The sequence below is a fragment of the Tamandua tetradactyla genome, chromosome 3, assembly GCF_023851605.1.
Source record: "Tamandua tetradactyla isolate mTamTet1 chromosome 3, mTamTet1.pri, whole genome shotgun sequence".
Lineage (NCBI taxonomy): Eukaryota > Metazoa > Chordata > Mammalia > Pilosa > Myrmecophagidae > Tamandua > Tamandua tetradactyla.
In genome coordinates, this window is record NC_135329.1 from 194,844,437 (window position 1) to 194,867,378 (window position 22,942).

The window sequence follows — 22,942 nt, forward strand, 5'->3', positions numbered from 1 at the left end:
CTCTAGACCCAACCCGCTTTCCTTGGAATTATTTCATTAAGTTTGGCTCCATTTAAGATAGATCGGGAGGAAAGACAGGTGACTGCTTGCTAGATGAAAGCCAGCCAACGTTTGGCGAGTTGAACTGAAAATAATCTCCATTACTAATCAAGCTGCATCACCATTCATTTGATGGCAGCATTCAAATAACAAATCCTGAAGTTACTAATCGGTCTGTCTTTGGGGAGGTGCCTTACCAGCAATTTCTTTGAGTACTTACTATAAGTAAATATGATAACATGAAACATGATGAGGAAAGATTTTAATCAATGTCATGTCTAACTAAATACAATAATGTCATGCCAGGAACCTGAAATTCTCTATTGGACCTCACTGTCTATATAGCCAAAAACCAAGCAACCAACCCTAAAAGTTGCTTTTTCAGTATTCAACTGCTCAAATAATTTCATCCCCTGGAATCATTGGGGTATAATTCATTTCAAAGTTCCATGAACACTGCAATGATTTCCCTTAGACCCGTTGTGTAGCGCAACTATTGTGGCTAAAGTAATGGACTTCATTCGAAATCTTTCCCAATGGCCTTGCTTTGTTCTCGAACATAAATTAATACTGCACAGAAATCATGAAAATATGTGTTAATAGTCATATGAAAGACTGGCTAAAATGTATAAGTGGATCAAAGCAAATCCACAGATACTACAAAGAAAAATCCTTAAGTACTTTGGGAGCTCAGGGATGCACCCACCTTCATTTACAGAGCATTGCATATTGAGAGCAATATATAAAGAGATTCAGTTCAATAAGTCAATTCAGCAATTAGCTTTTGGTACCTATCATGTGCTCTGACCCTATAAGGCTGCTGCCCTCAAATAGCTCACAACAGACAAGGAGGTCCAGAAGTGCCGTGAGGTCTAGAAGCAGGAGTTGCCAGCCTTTTCCAGAGGAAAATCTCCCTGAAATCTTCAGACTTCCCATAGAAATGTTCACACATCATAAGGAGGAGAGCAGAATGATAGTTACCAATCCTGAGGTCAGCCACATCACATGATATAGTAAAAAGCAGGACATTGGGGATTATGAGACCTGGATTCTAGTCCTGGCTCTAGTAGCACCTAAAGGTGAAAATTGCTCAACCCCGAGTAATCTCAGGGTCTTGTCTTTTCAAAAAGGAAAAATTATGGAGTTGAAATGTTTGTTCTCACAAGTCCATTATAATGCTAAAGTTAAGTAATGTTACATATGTTTATTTAATCCTTACAACTCTAGAGTAAGGTTGTCTCTCCTTTTACAGATTAAAAAACTGAGTTTTCATAAAAATTCAGTAACTCACCCAAGGTAATACAAGCATTCTGAAAGTGATGGAGCTCAGTTACAAATTCATATCTGCTGGTTCCAAAGCCTTAGCTCTTTCTACCACAAAGAAACCTTTTGCTACAACTCCTAAGAATCACAAAATGGACAAGTTTGAAGGTCAAAATATGGACAATATCTCCACAATTATAACTGGAGATTTCAACACCTAATGGATCTCAACAATTGAAAGGAGAAGACAAAAGCCCAGCAAGGATATAGAACTCAATAATGCCATCACTATCAGGCTATAATAGACATTTATAGAACATTCTGCCTAAGAACAGCAAATTTATTTTTCAAGCTCCATGGAAGAATGCCAAATAGACCATATATCTTGGTCCAATAAAATAAACAATAAATTAAAAAGAAAAAAAAATATGGACAATAAAGAATTACAATAGATATGAGAAAGAACAGACAGTGGGAAGGAAAAGAAAAGGAAGAGAAGTTGGACAAGAAGTGGAGATGGGCTTAGTGTTAGGAAACAGAGGTCTGAAGTCTCATATATTCCACGCTATCCTGCACAGATTTAAGAAACATTACATTATTAAAGTGAATACATTATGTTTTAGAAGGTGTGGGGAAATAGGAACTGTCCTACTCTATTGAATTGCTGGTAGAATTTAAGTTGCACATTGTTCTGGAATAACTTGGGTCATTTAGCAAGATTAAAAATGCTTATACTCTTTGTCACAGCTATTCCACTTCTAGGAATTTGCTCACATTTACACACAAAGAAAGTAAATACAAGGCTATTTGCTTTTTATACGTACTTACTTTTGATATAAGCAAAAGACGAGAGACTTAAATGTCTACTAATAGGAGATAATACATTTTGAAATGTTCACTAAATAAAATGCTGTGTATAGCCATTAAAAAGATTAAGGCGGGTCTTTTAATTGTACTGATCTATAATGATCTCCAAGTTCTGTAATTACATTAAAAAAGCAAGTTATTAAACAGTGTGTATGGCAGGCCACCAGCTGTGAAAATATGTACATATAAACAGATATGTACTTGATCACGAGTTTATATACCTATAGCTTTCTTCTCGAATTCACAAGAAGCTGAAAGGAGTCATTACTTTAAAGGTGGAAAATAAAGACCTGGAGGGGGGTGTAAAGGGAGACCTATTTTGTCACATATACCCTAAATGCTGTCTGAAATTTTTACCTCCTGTATTAATCATCCATTCAAAAAAATTAAAACAATCACAAGAATGAGTAACAAACAAAAATTTTGACTGTATGACCTCCAGACATGTACACAAGCCTGAAATAGTTTCTGCTACATCCTTAGACTTGTTCACAGGCTCTAACTTTTTCCTTATAAAACTTCCTTGGGTTCCAGGGTTTCCCTTCATTTAATAATAATTTTATTTTAACTTGTTCAAAAGATAACATCTCCCCCAGGCTAACCAAGGCTCACCCCACTCCAAACACTGCCCCTCTTTCCTTACTGGGCTCTCCAGTTAGAAGAATGTGCCTAGTTGTCTTCTTTCACATGTTTTTACCATTATAATATAACTTTACAAGTGTTCCCTACTGTATTCTTTTGAAAGCAAAAACTGTTATAGCCTACCAGCCTCAGATAACTGACTCCCAATCTCTCTATTCTAGGATAATGTGCTAATCCTGGGACTTCCCAAAAGCAGCCCAAAAGTTTTGTTTCCAGGGCAAGCATAAATGAGGGAACAGCGCCCCCTGGTGTCACTTAAAAAAAAGCCATAGGAACCATGAATTAAACAGGTAAATTCTATACCTAAAGCAGGATGATAATTTTCAGAAAAAATTCAATTCAAACCAACAAAAAAAAGTTACTATTATATTCTAAGCACTGATGCTGGACCTTTAAAATTCAAAGATGAATGAGTAGTTCTCCTAGCACTCAAGGCTAGTTTTACTGAGGTTCAGATTTAAAAAAAAAAAAAAAAAAAAAAGACATTACAACACAGTTCCTCAGAAAGCCCTTTGTCCTGGGTGCACGGGTGGTTCAGGTAGAATGTTCGCCTTCTACACGGGAGATGTTCGTTTGATTCCCAGACCAAGCACCCTACCACACCCTTCCCCCCAAAAAAATCCCTTTGTTCCATCCACCCTATCAATCCCAAGGAGAGGTGTAAAGGGAGACCTATTTTTTCCCACCCTCTGGGATATTAAAGGCAGTGAAAAAATCATGCTTGTTTGTCCTCAAATCCCTCTGCTGATAAGCCCATACCCTTAGGTCTACCACAGAAGATCCTGTCCTCCAACTGCTACTAACTGAAGTAATCTCTGTTTATAGAGAAGACTGGAAAAACACAGGCAGTAGTCAGACCTGCAAACTGGTTCTTAATACCCACTCTCAATTAACTAATTTCTAATAAAATCCTCAGGGCACATAAAGCTACAAGTGAGCAGAGGCTGAAGATGCACTTTCAAATCAGACCAATCTGGGGTTCATTTACTTATAAGCTTCACACAGTTACTTTCAATTTCAGTTTCTTATTCCAAAAACGGGGAGAGATATACTTATCTCGCAGGGTTGTTATAAGGATTCAATGATGAAATAATGTTCAGATACCCAACACTGATATATACTTCCACTCTATCAGCAGAGTGAGCCTGCTAAATCACAAATTGGATCACATAAACCCCGGCTTAAAGTTTTTCAAAGGCTCCCTGTTGTTGCCTTTGGGAGAAAACCCAAACTCATTAGAATCCTTCAAGAGTTGGCCACCACCTGCCTCATTTTTCAGGCTTTCCATCTATACTGTGGTCATGAAGTTCACAAACTTTCCTGGCTCAGATACATGTCTGTGCTTCTCAAAGTGCACTCTTTCGCCTAAAACAATATTTTTCTTTATTTTTTCCCAAATAGTTCCACACGCCTTCAAAACTCAGCTCAGAAACTATCTCCTCCCCAAAGGAAAAGATGTTTATTTGATATAAAATTTATGTTTTCTGTAACTCACTATCTAATTTAACTTGTATGGCCAGTTTATTTGAACACCATAATCACATGGAAACTTGAGTAAGAAGTGAGAGCTTGTTGGTTTGTAGTGGTTAGTGTGATGCCCTGATATATCCCAGAATAATCTGGGCAGAAAATAAAAAAGTATTTGCAAAGTCCCCTTGGGGGACTAAGGAAAAATGTGGAAATATTTCTTCTCCACTTGGGAAATTCATGATATTCTCAAAGGCACTGGGGACTACCAATTTAATTGGCCAAGCCCTCAATCTTGCCTACAAGTCACCCCCCAGAGAAACTCTTTTGTTGCTGAGAGGTGGCCTCTCTCTCTCTAAAGCAACTCTGCAGGTAAACGCAGTGCCCTCCCCTTTATATGGGACATGACTCCCAGGGGTGTAAATCTCCCTTGCAAGGTGGGACATGACTTCTGGGAGTGAGCCTGGCCCTGGCATCATAGGATTGAGAAAGCCTTCTTAACCAAAAGACAAAAGAGAAATGAAACAAAATAAAGTTTCCGTGGCTGAGAGATTTCAAATAGAGTCAAGAGGCCATTCTGAAGATTACTCTTTTCTTGTTTTTAATATTTTTATTGACAAATCTTCACACACCTACAGTCCATACATGGTATACAATCAGTGTCTCACAATATCATCTCATAGCTGATATGTTTTTAAAAATGATCATGGTGATTTTTGCATCACTTCAGAAAAAGAAATAAGTAGAAAAAAGAAAAAACTCAATACATCCCATATCCTTTAACCCTCCCTCCCATTGGAGATTATCCTTATATATTATATAGATATCCCTTTTTTTAGTTTTTAGAGTACTGGAATAGCTAGAAGAAAATACCTGAAACTGTTGAACTACAATCCAGTAGCCTTGATTCTTGAAGATGACTGTACACCTATATAGCTTTTAAAGTGTAACCATGTGATTGTGAAAACCTTGTGACTGACACTCCTTTTGTACAGTGTATAGACAAATGAGTAAGAAAATGAAGACAAAAAAGAAATAAATAATTAGGTGGGGGAGGGATATGAGATGCTTTTGTTCTTTCTTTCTTTATTTATTTTTGGAGTAATGAAAATGTTCAAAAATTTTGGTGATGAATGCACAACTATATGATACTGTGAATGACTGATTGTATACTTTGGATGATTATATGGTATGTGAATATATCTCAGCAAAATTGCATCTAAAAAAAAAGAAACTGTCTCCTCAAAGAGATCTTTGATTCTCAATCCCCTCCTTCCTCCAATTTGGGCCTACATCAATCAAAGAATTTACCACATATTATCCTAATTTCCTATCTATCAGTCTTCTCACTAGAGTATGATCTCCAGGAAGAGGCTATAATTTTAGATGTGGATTCCCAACAATCAGCCCATAATAGATCCTTAATCAATGCTAAGTGAAAATTTTATGAATAAAGACATCCAATATAGTGCAAAGACCTAAACTTTGCTTCCTTTGTAAATAAAAGATATACAAGGCAAGAATCATCCTTGCCTTTTGTCTAGCCAAGGAAAGTTTTTTGATGAAGAAATTCAAATGGGGTGTTTGAAATAAATAAGAGCTCCTAATACTTCATTCATTGCAAAGTAGCTGGCATTCTTCCCCAGTCCCCTTTCTCCACTTTCTTCACACATTCAAATTACACTCACCAGGGAAGGGCTGGCTAGGGCGCAGTGGAAATTCCAATGGAAGGGAAAACCAGAGAGCTCACTTCGCATCCGTAGGATCAGTGCCCCTGCCACACGATCACAGGAAAAGGTGGCTTCACTGGAGTAAGTAATGTCCTTCAACAGCGGGCAAAGTAGATTATCCAAATGAGAGAGAAAAGCCGCTGGAGGAGCAGTCAGACGCTTGTTCAGTTCCTAAAGAAACAGTAAAAGTTTGTCCCAAAGAGAAGTCCTCAGCAAAGACTGAAAGTCCCAAAAGAACTGGCTCTACATTTCCAGAAAAGCTCTCATTAACAAACATCAGAACAGGAAAGAAGAAAACAAAAAGCAGAGTCACAAACATCAACGGGCACAATTCTGCCTAGTGCAGGTCAATTTACAGAACACCTATGTAGATGAGAAATTATAAAACAGATAGCAGTACAAAAACCACACACACACACACAAACGCGTGCACACATGCAACAATAAGGAAAGATCCCAGGGCCTGGGAAGTTCAAGGCATTAATTGCAACTGTCTCAATCTAATTCAACGTTCCATGACAATCTAAAGGCCAACAAGCAGGTTGATATGAATGTCCCCTGACATTCACTAGGAAAGCAATTATAGCCACCATCACTCCCACCATCACCAGTACTTCTCTTCACACTTACCTTGGCTCGCTGGCTGACTATATTAGTGTCCACCTGTTCATGCCACACCTGTTGAAGATCAGAAACCAACAAGGCATAGCCCTGCTTGGTGATGTAAGCCTTGGCCAACAGGGAGTTCTCTGCAAGCTGCAGCCACGCCCATGGCTGTGTCAAAAGGCCTTGTTCCAGTTCCTCCATCTGCAAGAGAGTCCTAACTTAGCACTGGAAGCCCAGGGAAGGCACCCCTCAGACAGCTCTATATCAACTAAAGTCTTGTGAAAATCCTGCCTGATGAAACAGAAAGGCGTGGATTTACATTTTCCTCCTGTCATAACCAGCTCAACACCGACTTTCCCACCTCTTACCCAATACAACTCTATTTTAGAACTTTAAGGGTCTCCCTCCATATTAAGTTCCTAAAAGGCAGAAAATACCTATCTTCTATAGTGTCTAAGCCTCAGCACTTTGGTGTGAGTAATCCTGCTTCAAATAATATAACTTAATGTGGAAATCTAAACCATTCTTGTTGCATCTTTATCATGTTCCTAATAAATATGTCAATGTTATCCATTCCCAGATAAGAAGAAATAGATCTTCTTTTCTAAAGCATCATAAGTCATGAGTGTCATAGGCAGGAAATTCAAATCATTTGATAATTATCTAAAAACAAAGGTTTAGGGGCAGTGTGATGGTGGCTCAGTGGCAGAATTCTTGCCTGCCGTGCCAGGGACCTGGGTTTGATTACCCAGGCCTGCCCATGTTAAAAAAAAAAAAAAAACCCAAAAACAAAGGTCTGGCAGCTCTCAGGATTTTAAAAAGAATACTCTAAGGCAGGGGTTCTTGGTTTTTTTTTTTAAATGTATCTGCATATTTTCATATATGACGCCTGGCAGGGATCACATTTCATTCTTTCTCCATGTGATTTGCAGCACCATTTGTTGAATTTTTGTTTGTTTGGTTTTTTGTTTGTTTTGGGAAGTGCATAGGCCAACAATCAAACCCAGGTCTCCCGCCTGGCGGGTGAGAATTCTACCACTGAACCACCCTTGCACCCCCTAAGACAGGGGTTCTTAATCTAGAATCCATACTTGGGAATCTAGGCATTTTTGGTAGGAAGAGGCTCATAGCTAACACCAATTTCTCAAAGATATCAATGTCACAGGAAAAAGAGCTAATAAGCTGCGTCCAAGTAAAAACAGACAAGTCCCAAAGCCCATTTCAAAAAGAACCCGAAAGACTAGAAAGTCATGCATACAAAGTACCCTCACTTTGCAGAGAAATAGTAAATTAGCATCCCCTTAGCCCACCCCCCCCAAGGCCATCAATGAGACATGCCCTCCAGCACATCCTGGAACTCCTGGAAACCAATTTTTCTATCTCAACAGCTAAAGTAGCACCTTAACCTAGCAGGTGTTCAGTAACTATAGCTGTTTGATTGGAAGTTTAATGATTTTTCCTGGAAGTAAACAGAAAAGGTAATATAATCTCCATTATTTCAGTCTATAAATACAAAGTGAAGAGAAGTATGGTGGGGCGGGGGGATCTTAGAATATTAAAAAATAATAAAACTCCTGTTAAATCTGATTAACGCTTCTGTTCCTCTGGTATTTTCATCTGAGCCCATTATTCTTCCACCCACAATCTAGTTTTTGAAGCATGGCCTTGTGACATAATTTCATTTGTATAGTCATTACACAGGTGAAATATAAGTATATATTGTGAATTTTATTTGCAGCAGCCTCAAAACCTTGCATATGCACCGGCGGGCGGGCCCACCGCCGGGAGAGTGTGAACTCTCGTGGCGGCTCACGGTAGGTGGGACCAAGCCCGAGTCAGGGCTGGGGGCTGGGATTTCAGCCACATCTCCCACGTGCTGTTCCTACGGGCAGAGAAAGAATGTCTTGGAATGATTAAGCTATGCCTCACTAGACAAGAGTTCCATACTGCCAAAGGTCAGAGTCGCAAGTGAGTCACCAAGCCCTTTAACCCCCTAAGTGCACACTTTTAAGCGTCACAGAAATGTGGTTAGCTGCCCCAGCTGTCAACGTGGAAAAGTCTGGAAGCTCGGAACCCTCAAACTGTACTGGGCCTGGATGAGGAGCAGGAGGGTATCTTAAAAAGTGGTCAGAGCCAACTACCCCATAGAAAATTCTGGCACATTCAGTACCAGGCCAGGGCTGGCTGCTCGCATCACGTGCGTCCCGTTCTGAGACTGAGATTCTATGTCAGCCTTTTCTTTTCCCCTTTAAGGCCACCTTTAATAGTCACAATAGCCAGTTACACCGTTTAATATTCTCGAGTGGAGGGCGGGGAGCAATGAAAGACAACAGTGGGGTCTGGGTCGGCTTGCCCCAAGTTCCGCCCCTCGGCCCGGAGCCCCACTCTCAGGGCAGTTCCTCCGACACTCTGCAGAGGGCAGCAGAGCCCAGCGGCCAGACGGGCTGGACCACGCCCCGTCCCTCTGGGACTGGACGAACGTTAGGTCTCTTTACCACAGCCCCACCCAAGGAGCCACGCCTGGTATCCGGTTTCCACCCGCCCTCACTGCAAGAGCCTTCCCCGTCTGCCTTTCCATTTTACAGCACCAGCTGCACTGAGCAGCGCCTCCCGACCCTCAAGAAGTAACAACGCTAACAACCTCAGGATTCATCGCTCCAAGCAGCAGACAAAACACAGACTCCAAGGCCCCACAAACCCCGCCTTGCAGCCTGGAGGCAAACTGCGCACGCGTAGCTCCGCCCACTCACAGGGGCTCCGCCCGCCTCGGCCGAACGCTCGCCCTAGTGAGAAAGCGCCCTTGCGGTTCCAACTCACTGGGTCTGACTAGCCTCTTCCCGCCCGACCCCCGCCCCAGCCCCCGGCCCTTACTGGGGTCTGATCCCACCTACCGTGAGCGGCCGCGAGAACTCACCCTCTCCCCGCAGTAGGCCCGCCCGCCGGCGCAAACCGAAAGGCCTAGATTAGATTCCCCCCCACATGCGGGGAGGCGGGGTCTTGAGGTGAAGGCGGAGCCCGAACTTGACGTGGGTGGGGCTTGTAGGCCTTCGGAGCTGTTAAAGAAGCGCTCGGCGCTGACCCGCTAAGGTGGCCGGGGATGCAAGGAAGAGAGTCTAGGGAGCGCGGTATCAGAGAGGTTGAGGGGCAGGTAGTTTTGCTCCTGGAGTCATGCTGGTGGAGTACACGGGAAACCGGACAAGGTGCAGGAGAGGAGCGACCGCATTTGAATTTGTCAGTAAATTCAAGACACTTCCCTCTTCTGTAAAATGAGGGGATTGAATTTCCCTAGGTAATTTCGTAGCCTCAGCAGCACTAGAGTGAAAGAAGGAGGCTCCTATCCTCGTCTGACCTCATCCTCTGCCTTTCCCTCTTCTCCCCGTTTTCTCCCTCCATGTATCCGGTGCTTGTTCTCCCTCACCACGGAGAGACTGGCAACCTTCATCTTATACTTGGTACAACTCATGATTGTGCTCAAGATGATCCCAGAGCCTGAAAACTACTCCCCACCCATTTTCCCCAACCAAAAATCCTCCCCACTGGTCAAGGCCCACCTTTCCGACTTCCCCCAATCAGAATTAATTGTTCCTTCCTTGCTCCCACATTATTTGAATCTTTATTATAGCTTGCCTTCTGTTTTGCATTTTAGTTAGTAATCACAAGCTAATTTTAAACTATAAGTGCCTTTGAGAGGGCAGAGTCCCTGTCCTCTTCATATTTATAGTGCCAGGACCTTGCACATGGGAGGTGCACAATAAATATTTGTTAAGGGAATGCTGGGATTCACAGGCAAAATCTCATTCATTCATGGCCCCTGCTTTGAAATAGCCCTAATCAAGAGAAAAAGAGGTACCACACCTGTTGGGAAATAAGGCCTTTAGGTGAGTCCTTGTTAGAGACACACGTACACACATCCTCTCCTTAAGAGAAAGTAGAGCATGGGAGCTAAACTAACCAGGACAAAAACAGGAGTCCTGGTAGTTATTGAGACCCAAGGCCCTCTCTGCTAGGTTCAGGACATGGGTCCCCAAAGCCAGGCAGCAAATCTGTTGTCTCTCCTGGCTCAGAAGGCTCTCCTTCTTCATTGTCAGGGTCCTCAGGCGGTGGGCAGAGGAAATAGAGGGGCCGGGGAATACAGGGACACAGATTTTGGATGGAGAAAGGAAGCCAATACTCTTGAGCAGCCTTCTCCCTATACTTCTTAGGCACCTGAGCATCTTGAGCAGCAAAAGGAGATTGCAGCCCTTGACCTAGGCCTCGCTCAAGCTGTGTGCCTGTAAAAAAAGAGTTTGGTAGATAGGTCATTGCCTGTCTTAAGGGTGCAGATTTCCTGACCACTCCCCAGTCTGTTAGGGCCTGGCTCAACTTACCAGGAATGGTGTTCTCAAGAAGGAAGCCCAAGACTCCAGCCAGAAAGATGGGTTCTGCCAGCAGTGAGTGCAGTAACACATCCAAGGGGCTCCAGCCTAGAGGGGATTGGGGCCAGGGAGAAAATAAACTCTGATCCTCGCCCAGGCCAGGGACTTCTAGATCTAAACTCAAATCCTGAGCTAAGGTCAGGTTTTTCTGAATGGTCATTCCATCTGTCTTGCACCTCACCCCACCTTTGCCCCTCTACTCTCCATTTCACAGGCCCTTCCCACAGGATCCCTTTTCAATACCTTCTGAGCATCTACACACCCTCCAGAAATGCTCTGACTGTTCCAGGACCCCTTTCTCTGAAAAGTTGGTGTTAAAAGCTACTTATCTCCCACTTCTTACCGTCTATGATATAGCCTGGCTTTCTCAACCTTAGCAAGTCTCTGTCCACTGAATGCCAGTTAACATACACTTCCCTTTCCCATTTGTGACAGCCAAAAATATTTTCAGACATTGTCAAATGTCCCTTGGGGGACAAAATCGCCCCTTGTTGAGAACTACTGCTCTAGACAAACCAAACCATTTGCTGCTCCCAGGATATACCCATGACTTCCTAATTCTATCTTTGTTTATGATGATTTCTCCATCAGGAATGACCTTCTTCTTACCCAATATGTTTAAATTTTATCATCCTTCAAGACCAGCTCAAGGATACTTTCTCCATGCAACTTACCTGGATCATCTCAAACAGAGGCCATCAGGCTCACCTCAGAGCACCACTTCTCTTTATCTGAACCTTTGTTGTTGTTTTCCTTCACATCTCATCACTTTTACTAGAATGTAACACCCGGAAGCATCATTGTATTCTAATTGCCCAGCAAAGTGCTAATAAATGGATGAACAAATGGATGACCTCTACTCTTTAAAGTGCAGAAAAGAGTGTCAGGCCAGGAGTCCAGAGGTCTGAAGGCTTAGGCCCTTGCTTTCCCACTCCCCAATCCTCCCACCTGTTCTTAGTAGGACCGGGGCTTCCCAAAGCCATCTTGGAAGCAGCAGGGCCATGAAAATGGAGAAACCAACAATGAAGACATTCCGCCCGGAGTCAATGTCAGCCAGGTGAAAGCTGGAAAATCCAGTAGACAGTACCACAGCCTGGGTCACCCCCAGCACCCCACCTGTCTCGTATGGAGAAAATCAAGGCAGTCGGGAGAGGGCTAGCATGGCATGGATAGTGCAAGCTAGGCAGGTGGGGAGGGAAGTAGGGAGAGATCAAGATGCTGGGATGAGAAAACAAGGACAGCAGACACACATATTCATTCCAGCCATCCAGGGAGGATATTCAGAAAGAAAAGATGCCAGCCATAAAGAACCAGTCTGGCCATACTGGTGGGGTGCAAGCCCAATACCAGCCCTGCTGATACATCCACTCACCAAGCACAGGCAGTGGGATGGTGGTGAGGAGCTGGGCCAGCCTGGGGGAGAGTCCAAGACCCACACAAAGCACCCCCACCAAGTGGGCCACTCGCCGGGATCCAGCCTATGTGAAGAAGAGACACTGGAAAACACAACTTCCTCCTCAACTGTTTCCAGATCTGCACCTGGCCAGTGCCTTCTCATCAACTGGATCCCAGCTCCAATGTTACCTCCTCCAAGAAGCACCCCTGACCCACCCTATCTAAAGGTAAATACACAGCCACTATTTCACCAACCAGCAATTATCACTCTCTGAAATTATCTTATTTACTGGTAGGGTTTTTTTTTTGGGGGGGGGTCTCCCTCTCCTTCTCTAAAGTCCCCAAGAGATCAAGAATTTTATCTGATTTGGTCTTCACTGGAACCCTAGCCCTGGATGGTGCCTGATGCATACAAGGAGTTCAGTAGGGATTTAGTGTCTTCCTCACACTTCCAGTCCCATATACCGCTTCCAGGGCCATCCCTAAATGAGATAACTAGCAAGAGATATCTGACAGAGTGCTAGGCCCAGCTGATACTTAATCAGTGCAAGTTCCTTCCTTCCCTTGCACCCCCAGACCCTGTCCCCACCACTGCTCCCACATCAAGAACCATACCTGGAAAAGACTCACTGTGCCCACGTTGGGGAAGCTGGATGCCATACCCATGGGGCTCCCCAGCATCCCGGCCAGCACACTACCCAGACCCTCCAGGCTCAGTCCTCGACTGCAGGCGTGTGGAGGTGGGGAAGGCAGGTTCAGCAGCCGGCCACACAGGGCATAGCAGCCCAAGGAACTGGCGGAGGCTGCTAGGCCCATGGAGATGCCTGCAGCCAGAGCCCTGGGTGTCAGCAAGGGCCAGTCCCACTCACCTGGGGGTGGGGGTAGGGGTGACAAAGAGCTGCCTTGGAGCCAAATTCAAGTCTGGAGCATCCTTCTGCCTCTAACAGTCTATTTCACAAGTATCCTAGATAGCCTGTTATAGATAATGTCTTGGGATAATATCACGGAACTCTTAAGATAAAGATCCATCTCTTTATCACAGTCTAGAAAATCCTCTTTGGTCTGACCGTGACCTTTCTCTGCAGACCTACCACACTCTATCTCACTGAATCCAGACACACTGGCCTTTGTGTTTAAGGCCCTTGTATTTACTATTCTCCCTCCCACCACAGGGCCTTTGCACATGTGGTTCTCTCTGCCTAGAATGCTCTTCTTTCCTGCCTTCATCTAGTTCGCTCATACTCATCTCTCACATCTCAGCTCATGATCAGTCCCTCAAGAATACCATTCCTGACCTCCTGTTGAAGTCAAACTCTCCCATTATAAGCTCTCATTCCATACAGTGTACCTCCCCTTTATTAGAATCACCACAATGGCAATTTTACATTTCTTGGGTGACTACTAATTTCTGAGTTCCACCATAGACTGTAAGCTCCCTGAGGGCAGATGTTGTGTCTGCATATTCATCACTGTGCCCCCATCACATGCCTGGCACACAGCATGAAAAAGATCTTTATTAAATTAATGAATGAATTTCCTATGCAATGTCTCCAAAGCAAATGTTATACTTAGGTCACCAACTCACATGCCTATGGGGGGAACATAAATGCATAAATCGGGTGAAAAGTATCTATAGGGAGTCGTGGGGCCTACAGAAACTATGGATTTTTTTTTTAACACTGACCTAAATAAAACACCTGGGTGAGAGGCCTCAGCTTGACAATTTCTCTCTCCGATGTGTTTTGAGAAAACACAGAATGTAACTTAGACATGAATCCCGTTAAATCCTGACTTCAAAGACACAAATGTCCTTCTTGAGCAATAGGAGGGTGGACTAAGAGGAAACCCACCTGGATGAGGCATCCAAAACCACGGAGCTTCGGTGGGGGGCAACAGCTCCAGGGGCGTAGTGCTGAGACCCAGAGGGGCAGAGACACTCCACACACAGGCCACGGGGATCAGCACCTGAGGGGAAAGACTGAGACAGAAAAGAACCTACCCCAAGAACCTTCTGAACCAGCCTTAAAGAGGTGGGCAGGCACCCAAAGGTAGGAGGCCAAGCGGGCAGCCCGTGCCAGCCCCTCCAGCCTTGCCTGCCCCTGTCTAGACGTCCACATACCGAGACGAGCCGGAAGACAGGGATTTGAGCACAATTTGGAGAGGCTGAAGCTCGCCTCCAGGGCCATGGGGGTAACTGGTAGGAGCCCAGGTGCTGAGAACAGACCACCATGAGCAGGATAAGCCTGGAAGAAAGAAGGAGCTTCAGGTGCAGGAGGAAGCAGGCATCCTGAGGGCTGGTAATGGAGGAAGGGGTGGGCAGAGCACCACAAAAGGTGGTCCCAGATATTAAAAAATAAAAACCCAGATGTGGTAGAAGGGGCAGAGGAGACAGTGTGAAAGTCAGGGAGATCAGCTGGATCCAGGAAAGGCCTTGGATTAAAAATCCAAAATCCCCTGCCCAGATCATTGCTGAATCTGATAAGACCAGCAGCTTGGCCTTCTCCCAGTCCCACACACCCCACTGGTCACCATCCCGCGACTCTCAGGACTCACGTACAGCAAGGCCAGGCCCCAGTGAGCGGAGCAGAACAGGGCTACCTCTCTGTGGGTAGAGAGTCCTGCCACAACCAGGCTGGGGGCCAACACTAAGGGCCCACAGTGCAGGAACAAGCAGCCAGGGGCCCCCAGTAGCCCCAGTGTGCCCTGCAGCAGCCCGGATACCACCACTGCCCCGGATACCTGGTGGAGTAAAGGAGAGGATGGAGAGGAACACTCTGCTCAATCAAGTTGGTCTCACCTTGGACCTCCCAACTAATTCCAGGGATAGTTCCCTCCCCAAAGCACGTCAGTCCCTAAGTGATAGAAACAATGGCCTCCCCAACCCCCATCACCACTCTCCCACTCACCTCTCGAAGAGAAGTGTTCCAGAGCTCCAGGCCATGGCAGCCAGGCCCTCTACATAGCTGCAGCACAAGGGAGGCTGGGAAAGATTTGGCACATGGAGAGAAGAAAGAAGTGGGATGAGCCTATTGCTCTTCAGGCCTGGCTGTCCTCTGGCCCAGCTCCAAGACCCTTACAGTGCCAAGTGGTCCCTCCATTGCCCAATCTCAGTCTTGCACCCACATACACCTGTATGTTCAGTTTAGCACCCAACCCCACCATCCTGCCATGCCCATGCTCTGTGCTCACAGTTTCCAGGTGTCCACATGGTCATAGGTAGCTTCTGGCTGGTCAGCACCAGAGCGGGGATAAGGAACTCTAAGGACGGGGCCTGGACAAGAGGCAACCTGTAGGAGCAGCAACCCTCACAGGTCTGGATACACATGGCAAGAAACAGGGCTCCCCCAAACCTCTCCTACTCCCTGAATCTTACCGCCCCCATCTCTCCTGGGAGGTCCTCTCACCTGCTGCCCATCCAAGTTTGCAGGGAGGTAGACACACCACACGAGAAAAGGCTGGATGCCAGGAGCTGGGCGGGGGGGTAAGAGAGTCCTCCTGGGGGAAGACTGCGAAGGAGGAGCAGGTGGGAGGTACAGAGCAGAGAAGCCAGGACCAGGATATGCTGCAGGAGGAGAAATACAAAGCAGTGGTTCTGTTACCCTCCTCTCCCAGGAAATACCTGTTTCTGGAGGGTCTTGCATGCCATACCAACCCTCCCCCACCCCACCCACCAAAAAAAAACCTTCCTTCAGCTAGCACCTGTGCTTCTACCTCCTACCTGCAGAGCCAGAAGACAGCTGAGACCCCAGGCAGGAGGCCCACAAGATGAGGACCAGGTTGGGGGTGAGGGACTCTGGGGAGCATGTGGTGGTAACTGCGGGGGAGTCAGGATATGCTGGGAGCCCACCGGTTGGGGTCGAGTGGGATGGCAGGGTGATCCACTCATGCTGCCCTGGCTTTTGTCTTGCCTTGGCTACCTTGGGACAGAATTAAGTGAGAAAGAGATCAGAGTTTGGGTGGAGTTAGCTACTTGAGGTGGGGAGGGGGTGGAGGTGCCAACGAAGCGGAGCGAAGGGATAAGGGATTTGGGACAGAACACAGCCCTTTCACCTTTGCCCAGCTCTTGTGCAAATTTCATCACCTATTAACCGGGGAGTCAAGTTCTGGACCCCTCCCCCCAAAATCTTCATCCAGATCCCCTACTCCTGGATCATGCTCTGGAAAATGGAATAGGAGGGGTAGAGAGGTAACCTACCAAAAATTACCTGGGGAGATTTTGCAGACCCCCTCCTCACCACCAACATTTAGAAACAAATTAGATCCTCCATTTTCAACCATTTCAGGATACCTGAAATGAAACTCCTGACTACCTCAAAATGAAACTCGGGGATAATACACTCTACAACACATAATGACAAGAAGAATGACCACAACTCCATGTAATGCCCTAACTTCTATACAGGAAAAGTGATAGATATGAAAAGGAAGTTATTGCAACATGGATTTTAGTAAGTAAAAGCTTGAACACAAACCAGAAGACAATGAAACAGTCCAATCCCCACACTCATATGTAGAATCACTGTAAATGCAATAGTGACAAACACAACTGATACTAGTGTTTTATTGGAAACACACATACCACAAGCAGTGCTGCCATTGTTGGTCCAATTTTCCAAAATGGAAATCTCTTGGTAAATTGTTAAACAAAAGTTTTTTTTCTTAATTTACATGAAGGTGCATTCCTTGGAAAACTGAGTCTTTTTCAAAATATGTAAAAACTAGTTAATGTTTCCATAGAAAATGGGAGGTATTTCTAGGTATAGATAAGCATAAACATGTTTTTCATAGACATGATATCCAGCAGGTCATTCAAAGGTCGTCTTGGAAATTCTTCATGGTGAGGGAGGTTCCAGACAGACTAAATGCCAGTAGCATCCCTCAAATCCTTTGACAACTAAAGTATGCCCCATGAATTTCCAAAATGCCCCAAAGGGGGCAGCACCACCCCTGTCATGGACCATCTTAGGGCAATCCCAAATACTCAGTCCAGATGCCCAGAGCAGCTGCTCCATTTTCTGGTGATAACAGAGCCTTGGAGTTCTTTTAATATCACTCATTACCACCGTCAGATCAGTGAGGAAGTCAGGCTAGAGAGTGTGCCTCGGGCTTGCACTCATGAAGCTCTCAGAGTTCTGCAGGATAATAGGCTTGGTCCCTCTTCATAAAATACACTTCAGGATCCACAAGGTTGGTGCTCAACCAAAAAGTGTGACGGACAGGGCCAACCATAGGCAAGATGGTTACCATTTATATCTCATGATGCCCCAAGTCCAGCTGTGCAAAACCCTGCTAGGAGTAGGGTTGAGTGGATGCTTGAAATGGGAGGCCACGATATCAATGGGAGCCCATCTTATCAAATTATAGGGAAGTTCTGAAATGGGGCTCAGATGATGAGATAAGGAAATTGCAAGATGGGATGAGGAAGTTGGGAAGCTTAGAAGGCAGATGCTGGGAGGAAAAATCAAGGGCTGCCTTAGAAAGAAGAGTCCAGGCCATGCAACTAAAACTCTTTATTGAAACCTCAATTCTACAAAAGCGTGAAAAACCCAGATACAAAGCGGTGACTGAAAGGAGGTTGGGAAGAGAACACCAAGAGAGGAACCAGAAGATAGGAATGCCTTAGGAGCCAGGGCACTAGGGGAGGAAAAAGTTGGAAGACAAGATCAAAGTTGAAGGTCCTAGCAGTACCTGGCTTTAACAGAGTACATCCCCGGGAGGGGTGTGGTAAGGTTTCCCACCTCCCCCAGCCTTCCTTCAGCAGCTCCCGCCTTGGCCCTATCAGTTTCTGGCTCCCCTGCCTCAGAAACATCACACAACCCAGGGTCAAGGTTCCTTCCCTACCTCATCCCACTTCCCTCATCTTCCCTTTACCCTTCCATTGTAGGGAACTCAAAAACTAAAGTCTAGAAGAGCCCAGGCGAGGTGAGGGGAGAGGGGTTTCTCTTCTGTTGATCTGTGAAACCTCCCTGGTAATCAGGCTGAAGCTTCCCTGGTACCTCACTGCACCAGGCAAGCAGCCAGCCACTGAGGTCTGGGAGACTGAATGACCTTCAGTCCTTCTGCCCTATTGCCTCTTCAGCTCCATCACCCAGGAGGACAGGGGACCAGCCAAGGATCCAGAGCAGAGGGGTAGAGAGGATCTAAATCAAGCTTTGTTCCCCCTGCTTCTAGAGACTCCCAAATCCTCTTAATGCTTTTCTCAGAACCCTACTTAGCCTGGGAAAATGAAAGACTTGAGGCGGGCCAGCTCCATGATGCTGAAGAGGGAGCATTTCTGGGGCTGGAGGAACAGAGGGGGCATTGGGTTCCAAGACCAGGGTGGAGCCAGGCCATGAGCATGGTACCAGGGGCTGGGAGGTCCAGTGGGGACTGTATGGTTGGAGTGGTGGCAGGCACGGCAGGCTGAGGAGTCTCTCTGGAGCTTCTGGCAAAGGGGGCAGTTATGGAGAAGGGTAGGTGGGGCAGGAGGGTCCGGGGGAGGCAACAGCAAGGGAGTCAATGAAGCCAGAAGACTACCCCAGAGTGAATGCAGCCCTATGTCCTCTTCTAGGCAGCTGGAGATGTTAGTAGGAGATGGCAGGCACTGTGGCAGGGAAGAAGGTATGCAGGGCTCCAAGAGGCACCTGGAGGCCAGTCCAAGGTCTGGAGGGCCAGGTGGGGGACTGCAGGACAGCCCCAAGGACTGGTGTATTATAGCCACCGATGCCACAGCCAGGGCCACACTGCTCACATATGCCATGGCTAAGAGGCAGGACAGCTGCAGAAAAGAGGATAAAAAAGGTCAGTGCCCAAACATCCTTCCCCCCCAAAAATGCTTCTGACGCTCTTTAATACACCCACTTCTTGTCTCTAGAAACTTGTGTTCAACCTAGAGCTCTCTGTAGCCAATTACACCCCACCTCACACATCTACTCCCTAACTCTACCCACTGTACCTTTCAGCACTTGCTCTACCTCAATCCCACCCTCTCAAACCCCTATCCCTCCTGACTCTCCTCACCTTTGCCAGGCTCTGGCAGAGGGAGCCCAAGGCCAGCTGCCAGGCTGGCTGCTCCAGCAGCACACAAAGGTCTGTGTAAGTGTACCAGCCCCGTCGCTGCCCCTGCTGCTCAGCCACACTGGAGGAAGGGGAGGGAAAAAAAGTCTGCAATTCATCTGCACCCAGCCCAAGGGCACCCTCACACCCCTGGGAACCTTGGTGGCTCCTCAGGCCCCACCAGAAAATATTGGGGACCTTATTAAATGAACAAATTCTGGGGCTAACTGCTAAACCAGAAACCTTGGGTGAGACACAGGAATCTATATTTTAAATAAACGCCTCCCATCCTTACCTTCCTAAAAGTGATTACGAGGTGGGCAGATAGGTTTGGGAACTACCACCTTGGATAACTCTTCTTGCCTCCTTGTGCCCCCCAATTATACAGACCCTTAACTCTGGTTCCCATAGCTCAGGCCTCAGCCCTCACATCCCTTGAGCCCCTCTTCCCAACTTCTAGAACCTACCAGCTCTCCAGCCAGCTCAGCACCTCAAATATCTCCCGAGGATCGGTGTAGAGATGCCAATCCTGTGGAGAAGAAGAGAGAAGGGCACCAAACCAGACTCGGCTATAAGCAGCTCCAACCACCACTAAGGCTAACACTTCTTTGGCACTTGTTATAGGCCAGACACTGTCCCAAGTGCTTTTATGTATTAATTCATTAGTTACCACATATCTGATTTCATATTATGCCCTCCATGAAGAGCGAGGGGCAAAAGCAGCCTGGGCATGATCTGTGCCCATTCCTGGCCTGAGCTTTCCAGGAACAGGGTTAGTTTCAAAGGGCTAGGAAGAATAGACAACTAAAAGGAAGACAGGATAGGGACAGGCAAACAAAGAACTGAACAAACAACAGAAGGCTGAAAGAAAAAAGACAAAGGATGAAAGGGCCATAAAGAGGGTCCCGGAAAGCAGAGCAAGAGAACAGCTGCTCACCATGGCACTCAGGAAGCCCCTCTCCAGGGCATTAAGAGTGGGTATAGCTACACCCCCAGCTGCTCCCCATTCGTCATTGAAGACCTCCTCCTCCTCCCCTTCATCATAGAGGTATTTACTGGCTACCATCTGCAAAAGAATGAGGGGTATTATCAGTAGAGCCAGACACCCAGCTCCTGGTTCATCAGTGAGATGGAGGGGGTGTCTTACCATGGAGATGAGGAACAAGTCAGAGGAGGATACATGCTGGAGGTAGTCTGGGTTTCGGTGCCGGAGCCGCTCAATGTACACCAGAGCCAGCATCATGGCACATGGGGAGATGCATGCCTCCCTAGGGGGTAAGAAAGGATCAGTAATTGAACCCCAGGGTCTCTCAACTCTTATAACTCTTAAGATGCTCATCCTTGTGTTTTTATATCTTCTCTTTAGAGATAAACATTCCCTTCTCTCTAGGGCCCAAATATTCTCATCCTGTCCCTTCAATTCCAAGCTCACCTGGACACGTGGGCAACGTATTTCTTCTGGAGTCGGCGAATAGGGCTGGGAGCTGCCTTCTGGAGCAGTTCCACAGCAATGTCTGCAAGGGGGTGGAAGGAAACAGAGTGAGCAAACAACTTTCCTCCTTCAATTCCCACGGCTGGGCGGGCCACGCTGGCTCAGCAGGTAAGAGTGCTTGTCTGCCATGCCCGAGGACCCGGGTTCGATTCCCGGTGCCTGCCCATGTTAAAAAAAAAAACAAAAAACAAAAAAAACAATTCCCACTGCTATCAGAAGACCCCAATCTATCTTATCTCAGGCACTGGGACAGGTAACAAAATAGTATTAAAACAAACCCAGTTCTCCCACACAGGCAAAAAGCCCATTCTACGTTTGAATTTCGGCTTCTTGTACCAGGAAGGTTTATTTCCCTGTCACCTGAAATCATCCAGATTTACTTTCCACTTTTGTTCATTGGGGAAATAAACATACCTTGTTTACTTGGGAAATATACAAAAAAAAAAGGTCGTGATATACAAGTCAAGAATAATATAAACTTGCAAACCAGAAATTTTTAACTTTTTTTTTTCAAACCCAGGTTCTTGAACCAATTAACAAACAGCTAGTTATGAAGAATAAGCTTAGAATCACTCAGGTGACCCCTGACAACCCCATTTTCATGCTTCTTATATGGACTGGCACAACATTGCCTAACAGTGCCGAACCTGCCACAGGGCTGGAGAGCTCCTCCAGGCTACAGTCAGCCTCCCAGTCCCAGCCATAATAGAGTCTCCTTCGGATTCGCGCACTCAGCTTCTGGTGTCCTGGGAGGAACTGAAAAAGGGCAGGAAGAGTGGTGGATAGTGAAGGGCAGGGAAGGATATGATGGAGATCAGGGCTGGAAGTGGGGTGCGGGTCGGCAACCTGCCTCACTGCCAGTGGGACCTGTGCCACACCCAGCCCCACGTTCTCCGGATTGTTTGTTAATAGGTGTCTGATCCATAGGGGGAGGAAGCTTCGCCACCGAGGTCTCCCTGGGGGAGGTCCTCGGAGGAAGGTGGCCACATAAACCCCCACCCGTGGCCCGCGGCTTTTCCTCAGGGCCCAAGCAGCCGGGGCCTCGAGTAGGCACGGCCCGAGCGGCTGCTGCCTGACTCTCGGACACCGCAGTCAAACGAGCTAGCGTCCCGGTAAGGCCCGGAGGGGAGTGCCTGGGTCCCGGCTCCGAGTGCGGGAAGGCCGGGGAGAGCGCGAGCCGCGCGCTCACCGTGAAGTCCTGGAAGCCGGTGAGGGAGAAGGTGCCTTCCTCGTCCAGTAAGAACCCCGCCAGGTCCATCACGCCGTCGGCCGCCGCCCTGCGAGGGGGGAAAGGAAGAGGACGAGTCGTCAGGGACCTGCGGAGCCGCCCCAGCCCACCGGTCCACCTGCCTCCGGAGTGCGGACCGCCGCCCTCGCCCGGCCAGCCCCCTCCCCTCGCGCCGGCGGCTGCAGGCGGGGCCCAGGAAGGCGGGCGCCTCTTCCTGTTCCGCCCGGGGTTGGGTGCGGGGCCTGGGATCCCCGAGAGGTCCGCGCGGCGCTCACCTCGCGGAGTGGGGTGGGGTGCCGGAAGACCCGGCGCGAGGCCCGCACTCCGTTGGGTCGCGCGGCGCGTCGGTCCGGCGTTTACAAGCCTCCCGGGCGTCGCGGGCGACTCGGCGCCTGGCACTTCCTGCCGCACGCTCAGACACGCCGCCGGCCGCGGGCAAGGAGCGGGGGTCGACTTTCTCATCACACTGTGTCCCCGGGCATGTGACAGCTGAGCCCCAGCGGGGCCTCGTTTGAGAAGCTGGGACAGTTCGCAAGGGACCGTACCGCACTGAGGACGAACGAGGCAGACCGCTTCGTACCGGTGTGGATGTTAATGCGAATTAAACAAGACGCAAAGCAGCAAGTTGCTTTTTTTTTTTTTAATTTTAAAGGGGAGATAAGACACCCAGCAGTGTACAAAAGCGTGTAAAAGGGTACACAACAAACTTGGTGCGAGAACTGTGGACAAGGTGGAAGGGAAGCTTACTTTTCGCGGTAAACCC

General features: G+C 47.0%; 3 protein-coding genes across 5 annotated transcripts in view; all 3 read right to left on the reverse strand.

Moving 5' to 3' along the window:
* Positions 1 to 9,673, reverse strand: part of NHEJ1 (non-homologous end joining factor 1) — a 92,027-nt gene extending 82,354 nt beyond the window's left edge. The window contains exons 1-3 of one of the 3 annotated variants that reach the window (XM_077155181.1): positions 9,256 to 9,342; positions 6,639 to 6,815; positions 5,967 to 6,179 (exon numbers count right to left, since the gene is read on the reverse strand). In XM_077155181.1, the coding sequence (XP_077011296.1) occupies positions 5,967 to 6,179; positions 6,639 to 6,815; positions 9,256 to 9,267 (402 nt within the window). In that variant the 5' untranslated portion in view covers positions 9,268 to 9,342. Of the gene's footprint in view, positions 1 to 5,966; positions 6,180 to 6,638; positions 6,816 to 9,255; positions 9,343 to 9,505 lie in introns of those variants that run through there. The other 2 variants (XM_077155183.1, XM_077155182.1) reach the window with 2 other exon arrangements.
* A 493-nt stretch (positions 9,674 to 10,166) lies between these two features.
* On the reverse strand, positions 10,167 to 17,793 carry SLC23A3 (solute carrier family 23 member 3). The gene is made up of 12 exons (XM_077155177.1): positions 16,143 to 17,793; positions 15,829 to 15,986; positions 15,614 to 15,711; positions 15,331 to 15,404; positions 14,982 to 15,163; positions 14,544 to 14,667; positions 14,275 to 14,389; positions 13,040 to 13,293; positions 12,402 to 12,507; positions 11,978 to 12,145; positions 10,982 to 11,077; positions 10,167 to 10,885 (listed from the first exon to the last, which is right to left on the reverse strand). The coding sequence occupies exons 1-12, from the start codon at positions 16,308 to 16,310 to the stop codon at positions 10,593 to 10,595; spliced, it is 1,836 nt and encodes a 611-aa protein (XP_077011292.1). The 5' UTR covers positions 16,311 to 17,793; the 3' UTR covers positions 10,167 to 10,592.
* A 126-nt stretch (positions 17,794 to 17,919) lies between these two features.
* On the reverse strand, positions 17,920 to 22,573 carry CNPPD1 (cyclin Pas1/PHO80 domain containing 1). The gene is made up of 9 exons (XM_077155180.1): positions 22,455 to 22,573; positions 22,141 to 22,228; positions 21,599 to 21,707; positions 20,892 to 20,973; positions 20,607 to 20,727; positions 20,397 to 20,525; positions 19,927 to 19,988; positions 19,424 to 19,541; positions 17,920 to 19,181 (listed from the first exon to the last, which is right to left on the reverse strand). Exons 2-9 carry the CDS (start codon positions 22,207 to 22,209, stop codon positions 18,636 to 18,638), a joined length of 1,236 nt encoding a protein of 411 aa, XP_077011295.1. The 5' UTR covers positions 22,210 to 22,228; positions 22,455 to 22,573; the 3' UTR covers positions 17,920 to 18,635.
* Positions 22,574 to 22,942: the final 369 nt, after the last annotated feature.